This window comes from Equus caballus, chromosome 16 (genome assembly GCF_041296265.1).
Source record: "Equus caballus isolate H_3958 breed thoroughbred chromosome 16, TB-T2T, whole genome shotgun sequence".
Taxonomy (NCBI): domain Eukaryota; kingdom Metazoa; phylum Chordata; class Mammalia; order Perissodactyla; family Equidae; genus Equus; species Equus caballus.
Genome location: NC_091699.1, coordinates 87,178,358 through 87,186,463, shown reverse-complemented (window position 1 = coordinate 87,186,463; position 8,106 = coordinate 87,178,358). Strand labels below are relative to the sequence as shown.

General features: G+C 37.0%; 1 protein-coding gene across 3 annotated transcripts in view; it reads right to left on the bottom strand.

Moving 5' to 3' along the window:
* Positions 1 to 1,690: 1,690 nt before the first annotated feature.
* RASA2 (RAS p21 protein activator 2) overlaps positions 1,691 to 8,106 on the bottom strand; it is a 109,201-nt gene continuing 102,785 nt past the window's right edge. For all 3 annotated transcript variants that reach the window (XM_023621031.2, XM_023621030.2, XM_023621032.2), the window contains 4 exons: positions 7,802 to 8,010; positions 7,000 to 7,103; positions 6,454 to 6,643; positions 1,691 to 4,750 (listed from right to left, as the gene is read on the bottom strand). In XM_023621031.2, the coding sequence (XP_023476799.1) occupies positions 4,720 to 4,750; positions 6,454 to 6,643; positions 7,000 to 7,103; positions 7,802 to 8,010 (534 nt within the window). In that variant the 3' untranslated portion in view covers positions 1,691 to 4,719. The remainder of the gene's footprint in view (positions 4,751 to 6,453; positions 6,644 to 6,999; positions 7,104 to 7,801; positions 8,011 to 8,106) is intronic.

Genomic DNA, 8,106 nt, shown 5'->3' with positions numbered 1-8,106 from the left:
CCAGTAGTTTGAATTACAAAAATAGGTGTTTATTTGCATTTTCAAGTGTAAAGTTATAATATCGACTGTGTCTTTTCAAACTCTATACCTTCCCTCCCTGGAACATTCCCTCGCCTCAGGGAGATTCTGACATGCCTCTCTGGGGTCGTTCACCTCATCTTCATTGAGAATCTACCTAAAATGATGGGTGCTTCTTTAACAGTGCAAGCAATGTGGCCTTCTCAGTTCTCAGTGGAGTTTAGAACTACGTTAAATTTGGAAAACAATGCTGTTAATACCAGACAGACAAATTCTTCCTTGATGAGCAAAAACTTCCCGTATCTAAGACTGAACTCCAAGTCAAAAAGTAGATCAGTACAAAGAAAGCACAAAGGTTTTGATGGTACGAGGAGGATTTCAAATAGTAGGCAGAAAACTAAACAAATCTTGATAGGACTTCAACTTAATTAAACAGGTTACACCTTCTCTGCTGTTAATATAAAATATAGGCATCAGCTTAAAATATGGTGGTAAATGGTGTCACCAAACCAAGAAGTCAAATGGCAAAATGACAAGCCAAAAAAAGAAACCTCAGGTGAGGATGTGTATGAGGAATCAAGACCAAAGTTCTCTGAACACTGGTCAATTTATTTGAAGTATGTCATGTCTACCTAAAATAGGTTATTCTCTGAAGGGTCAGCACTGGCCATTGACTTGGAGTAGTAGAGAAACCTATGCCAGCGGCTGGAACCCAGCAGTGCCAAGCCATGTCTTGTTTCTTATGCTTGTGGCCCCAAAAAGGGACTCTGCTTGGCCTCAGTGTCTCTTGTTTTGGAATCACGCAATTTGGAAAAGGAAACCCAACTAAAGGATGGTCCCCGCTCTCTCTAAAGAACTAGCTTGTTTACATCATAGAGGAGAACCCTGAGTCTTTCATGTTTCTGACAAGTTCTATTCTAATACACGGGCTCCCACAAGCAGGATTCTGGTGTTTTTATAAAAATAAGATCCTTAGAGATTGAGAAGCCTATTCCTTCCTCTTTATTAACTTGAAACTCTTCTGGAATCACAGGGGCTAAGTTTTATGGAGGTTTAATTAGGGATGCTAAGAGGCACTAATAGGGGAGGATTCTGGCACAACTTACTGACGAACCTGGTCTTTGGTGCTGTCACTTTATATTCTCTAGACAATTCAGCAAAATGACACAACATGGTCAAATTCTAACATCCAGAAGGACGCACTGAAAGTCAAGCTGCTGGGTAGACTGACCTGCAGGAGTCAATGCAGGACCTGAGTAACCAGAGGCTCTGATGTTGACTTCTTTGAGAAGAGAGGAACGTAGGATTCTTCAAAGAGTTGAACATAGGCTGAAAAACTCAGCTGTAAACTATTTATCCAGACAGGAGTGGAATATATTCCATACACTGGACGTGCCTGGCTCTAGGCAGGGGTGGGATCCTGCATGGTGCCTGCACCCTGGAGGTCCTCAAAACAAGTCTGCTGAATGAATAAATGAATGACGACCACAGTCCATCAAAAATCAGCCTGGTTAGACGTAAGAAAAGAACACTGAGTCCCTTCCAGATTGCTTCGCTCCTCTGTATCGAGGACTTCTCACTTCCGCCATTCCCTTACTAGTAGGCAAGGTACAATCATTTTAAACAGAAAGAATTCTTAAATCGGTAAGAAAGTAAAGTCTCACAAAAAACAGACAGGCTTCTTGTAATTTATTTGAGTTATTTCCAAGCGACAGTTACAAAAGTTTTTAATTTTTATAATACTCTTGATAAGAAAATAAAATTTAAATAAAAATACATTCCCAACAATACAACATGGTTACACAAATTCACTACATTAAATTCTGATAACTTACATTTTCAAACTGGACACTGTAAAAACCAATATTTACTAACAACATATTAATTTCCAAGTTAAAAAAATGGAAGCAGATAATTGATCAAGACTGGTAATTTAACTCTAGAATGAGTCCCGTATTTTCCACACACCGTAAGGACACCTAAAAGGCTTGATAGCATTCTGTCTTTACAGGATGTACCGTTAGAACAAATTAAAGGTGCTTTTACTTAAAAAAAAAAATTGGTTTGCTAAAACGTGGCACGAATGAGCCTTTCTGATAAATGAATGAAATTAGGCTTCAGAAACAGAAACAAAAGCTACATAATTCGTCACTTTTTTTTGTATAATGAGGAAAGCCTAGTTTTGACACTTAACCATTACCCGTGATATTATAAACATATTTCTTTGGCAAATAAAATCATTCAATTTGATAAATTATATTCCTGGGAGTAAAAAACTTTGCTAAACAAAAAAACAAAACAAACAATAACAACAAGAAAACAAGTGACAGATCACCACAATTTCAACTGATGGAAATAGTTAAACTAAGAACCAGAACTGGCATTTATGGCAAGAGTTTCTCCATATCATCCTTTCTTTTCTTCTTGGGGTTTTCGAGTTTTTAGGGTGAAGTGAGCTGCCATATATTTTTTCAAGTGTGGAAAAGGCAGAGAGAGCAGACCAGTTGGTAAAAATCAAAGTACTCATACTATCAGCAGAGGAACGAGGCCCTTGGAAGCAAGTACCCTGGTTATCTTAGGGTCCTACTGACATGGTCTCTTATTTGAGAAGACTTTCCAAGAAAATTAATTTCACATTAATTCTTTTTAAGCTATGTCAAGCTGGTTAATTCCAGTCAAACTGGCTGTTTAAGAATGTCATGTGAAGAAAATAACGAGATGACTGAACTCTTCCCTTTAAACTCAGAGTTATGTGTTCACACAGCCTTGGTCCCTCTGATAAAAATTTCGTGATCTTTAAAAACAATCATAATTGGGGATTTGATATTAGAAATATTAGAGGAATATTTCTTCTGCCTTGAAAAAACAGCAGAGGATTAAAAAAGCCACTAAAGAGTAATGAGTGGTACCTGGCAATGCTCACATGTCCTTTTCAGATAGACACTTCAGAGACTCTTAAGAGGAACTTTAATCTGAATCAAATTCAACAATGAGAAATTTATTAAATGGTTAAATTCTTTCACATTTATAAATCAGTGTAGTTTATGGAATCTAAAATTCATAAAATTTAAAGGACTCTTTCAAACTTGTCTTCAAAATGGTCCAGGAATAACCTACCATAATGCAGACGAGCACTGATTCTTAAATAAAACCAACTGATTTCTACAAGTCATTTAGAGAAATACATTGCTCAGTTATAATCATTTATGGAAAAATTCTGATTGTGTGTCAATGGTCTTTAAAAATAATTACCTAGTAAAATATAATTTAAAAACAATTACTCACCAATAACATAAGTGGCAAACTGTGTCTTGAAATATAGCTTATGCTCAGGGAAACAAAAATAGCATGGCTAGCTAGACTTACATTAATAAGTCACAGTTTTAAACAGAAACACGTGTAAATACTCCAAGGTTCAAAGTACCACATCTAGAAAATGTTCTGAATTTAAAAAGACAAAATAAGAGTACCACGGTTTTAATACTGATGAAGCAAAGTATATCCCTCTTAACATCAAGGTGGCAACTTGCTTCGACTGCTTATTTACAGTTATGGTTTTTAGGATAAAAGTAAATTATTAGGGAAAAATAAGATTCCAACAGTTGCCTGCCCAAATTCCATTTGGCTGGGAGGCCATAAGGAAACAGCAACGAGATATAAACATTTTCAGGAAAGTACTATTTCTAGACTTAAACACTGATCATTCAACTGATCATAAGATTAGACACCACGGGGTATCTGAAGTAGACTCTGGGCAGCCCAGAGGGTTAAAGTGCGCCGAGTGACTGTTCTGAGTTAGTTCTCAACCTCCCACAGGAGGAGGGCATCCTGATGGTGACCCTTAGAACAATGTGGAGTAATGGTGAAGTCAAGTGATTTTCCCACCACCTTCTTTCACTCTATACTCTCTTCCTTTTCAGAAGAGATGTTCTTAGAATCATGTTAACCTGAACTCTCAAATCAAGAAAATGAGTACCTGATATTTAAAACAATGAAAAAAATTTAGTGGTCTCATTTTATTTCATCTGCCATCACTCTCCCAAATGTAAACAAGCTGCACAAAATAGTACACGTTCCCTGATTCCTCCTGTCTGAGTTCTGTTTACATCTTTAAATAGGCAAAATGATCTACTAACTTCCAAGGATGCTCTGGCAGTTTTCCAAAGTTTCTGTCACTGTCCCTAACATAATCTGCAATGACTAATGGACTAGGGGAAAATCCCTTTTTTCTTTTTTAAAGAGGGAAGGTCTGGAAGAACGAAATGGAAACTCTGGATTGTCATGGGTTGGGATTCTCTAGTAAAACACAATATTGGCAGTATAGAGCAGGCACTAATGGTAGTGAGAAGTCCACAGAACACGCAGTGTTACAAGAAGAGATGGTTTCTTGCTATGGAGGAGTTCTCCTTTTGTTACAAAGCTTCTTTAGGAAGATTCTTTCTATTAAAAAGAAGTGGCAGAAACATGGCTTTTAACACATAAGATATGAAGGGAATCTTGGGTTTCAAATTCTCTAGTAATACATCAATACCAGGATTCCCAAAGAGTTAATTTCAATTATTAAATATTAAATACAATGTGAATACAGATGACATTGAAGCCAATGTTCATTCTTAAATACTATGAACAAAATATATGATGAATTGAAAAACTCCAACAAAAATAATATTTTCCAGTTCTTCTGAATCAATTGGCCAAACTCTAAGATGTTTTCCCAACAATTGGATTTTCCCTAGAAAATAATAAAAGAAAATCATTTTTCAAAAGTTAAAAACATAAAATTTTAACACGTGACAAATACCACATAGTATCATTAAGTATTTATAATTTTCCCTGGATAATCTCTCATGAGTCTTATTTCATCAATTCAACAAGTATTTAATGACCACCTATTAAATGTCAGACACTGTTTTAGAAGCTCTGAATATAGTAGTGAACAAAACAGACAAAACTCTGCCCTATGGAGGCTACATACTGGTACAGGGTAAACAAAATGGACAAGTGAAACATTTAGTACGAGAAAGACTGGCATTCTTTAATAGACAAAAATAAAGCTGGGAAGGGGTAGAGTGTGTGGGTGTGGGGGACGGGGGTACTATTTAAGAAGGATGGTCAAGTATTGACTAAGATCTCATGGAAACTTCCCGGGGCTCCGAAAAAACTGCATTATCACTGTTGGAAGAGAACCAATGATACTAAGGTAGAAAAGACAGGAACAGGATGCTGACAATGACCTTTCTCATGTACTGAGCCTTCCATCCAGAGAGAACATAAACATTTATACCTGTCAAACTGATTTTTATTGTTCACAAATCACAAATATAATTATTAATCCACATAATTTTAAAAGAATACTTACAATGGTGGGGCCGGGATTCAAAGCCCCCTCACTAATCAGCTGTGTAATGTTGGGCAAAGCACTTAACTTTCCTGAGCCTCAGTTTCACTAGCTGTAAAATGGGAATATAGCCATGCTGGGCTGACGTGAGGATCAACAAGACTGTAGCAAACACTTACTTGCTGGTCTAAGAACCATCCTCTCTATTTACTTCTATGCAAACTGGACCCTGATTCTACTGCTACTCCTGGGCAGCCCCATGTTCCAGGGGAAGCTCGGAGTAACTTTAGATAAGGTTCTTTTCTTAGTGTGAAAGAAACAGCTCTTTCTGCCTCTGGACACTGTGAGATAGAAACATGAGGCTCTGAGCTATTGTGGCCCATCTGTGACCAGGAGGGGACAAGCCTGAGGAACACAGCAATCATCTTGTTGAAGATGGCTGAGCGGTTGGATGGTCCTTGATGACAACGTTGAGATGCTGAACTAACCAACTGTAGAAGTTAGGACTTAATGGGTAAGACTAAGAAATTTCTTAGTGGTTAAGCCACTTCAATTGGGATTTTTTGTTACTTGTTGCTTAAAACAATCTAAGTGATAAGATGTAAAGTTAAGTACAGTGCTCAGTGGTACAATAAACTCCTAATACATGATAGCTGTTGCTGTTGTTGCTGATGGACCCACCGTGGTATCCATCTACATCTGAGATGGATCCAAAGAATCAACTATAAAACACTTTTAGCACTTTCATAGCTGATTTTTTTTCTTACTAAGTATAAGTCCCCGTGGGAGATAATAAGAAGGAAGACGATCAGTAAGAACAAAACAAAAGCAGAAAGCTACTAAGTATTCAATTTCATGAATTACATTAGAATATAACATTACAAGTGGTGATAAACTACAGCACCAACATAATGAAATGATACCAGAACTGAAAAGAAAGATCACTGCGTGATGGCCAGGGAAACTCTCGCACAAGAGAAAGGCTCTGAGCTGGGTCTTGAAAGAGGAAGGTGTGGCAGGAGGCCTGCATTCAGGTGTGAGTACAGAGTAGTAGACGCAATCTGAAACTGTGTTTAAAGGATCTTAAAAATACTTACTTGCTCCCATATTTTGCACTACTTGATCTTTTCTTCCTATACTTTTCATGAGGTTCATCTAGCTTCTCTATGATGCTTTTTACTTGCTGAATTGTCTTAAAGGTTGTTACAGAATCCTCGATTACAAAGTTAGAATAATCATCAGGCTCTTTCTGTGGTCCTTGATAGACTGCTATAGTTCCACAAGCCTCTACAAGGAGCAGTAAAATCTCTGATCAGACAACTAAATTCCATAAATGTAATTTGTAGCATAAATAAGAACTTTTCAAGAGTCTCAAGTTGGGGAGATTTCCCCTAGCAATGCATAGATAACCAAAATACATTCATTTTATTAATTATGATCATCACACTTATGCAAAAATAGTATTTTTACTTCATGAATATCTATGAAAAAGCCCCCTTTGGGTGTCTGTCAACTTTCATAGAAGTAACATTTTGGTAAATCTACGAGTATTTTCAACTTAGAGATAATGCTAAAGCAATACTTCAGGAACTGGTAATGAAGGATCATGGTTATATAAAAATATTTATTTTAGTTGTATTTACCTTCCATTTTCTGTAGCTTAGGTAAACTGAGAGTAAAAAGGGAATAAATTCTTTCTGTTTCTCTGTCTTCATCGATATCTATTTGGATGTCTGCAGGGACACCTCTATGGTAAAAATGAAATTAAAGACATTGGAAAAATTTCACTTCGTTAACATGTCAAAGACTTTCGATGGTTTGAGACTAAAAAAAAGAACCACAGAATTTTGCAAAAGGAACCTCAGAAATCTAGTCTCATTTGATAATTAAATAAAATGGGTCCAAAAGAGATTTAGTCATCATATGATTCTAATCAAAAGGAGGGCACTTTTAAAATGAAATCATTTTCATAACCCTTACCCCGTCACAAAAGCAATACATTACTTCTGAAGTCTACAGGGCTATCATGGCTGTTCCATACAATTAGAAAAAGAATGCTAAACCCTTCTCTTGCTCAGGCTTGTGCATCTATTTAAACATTGCCCATTTTTTGACTTGTGCCAACCACTATTTAGTTGAGAACATTTTCATCACCCTTAAAAGAAACCCTGTATCCATTAGCACTCCCCATTCCTTCCTCCCTCCAGCCCCTTACAAGCATTAATCTCTTTGTGTCTCCATGAATCTACCTATTCTGACACTTCATATAAATGTTATCACATAGTATATGGCCTTTGTGTCTGGCTTCATCCACTTAGCATGTTTTCAAGGTTCATTCGTGTTGTAGCATGTATCAGGACTTCCTCCCATGTTATGGCTGAATACTATTCCACCGTAAGGATACATCACATTCAAACACTGCTTTTTAATCAGAAGGAAACTTACGCAGTACATGGCTTGCAGCCGTGAGCATTTTCACTGGTCTCCTGACAGCAGAGCCAGCTTCCGTTTAGATACGCAGAGGGATGATAAGAACTGAGCCTGTTCTGATTGCATCGGCTCACCCTGCAGAGCACATCTATCCATTCATTAGCTTCTACACAATTATTTGCCTGGACGTAGAGTGGTTTCTCCGTATGTATTACTTGGAACATCTTCATAGGCAATTAGGATAAAAAGTTAGTGACAGAGTCTAAAAACCAACACATAGTACCAAACAGGAAAAGGTATATCACAGAAATACAATTTGC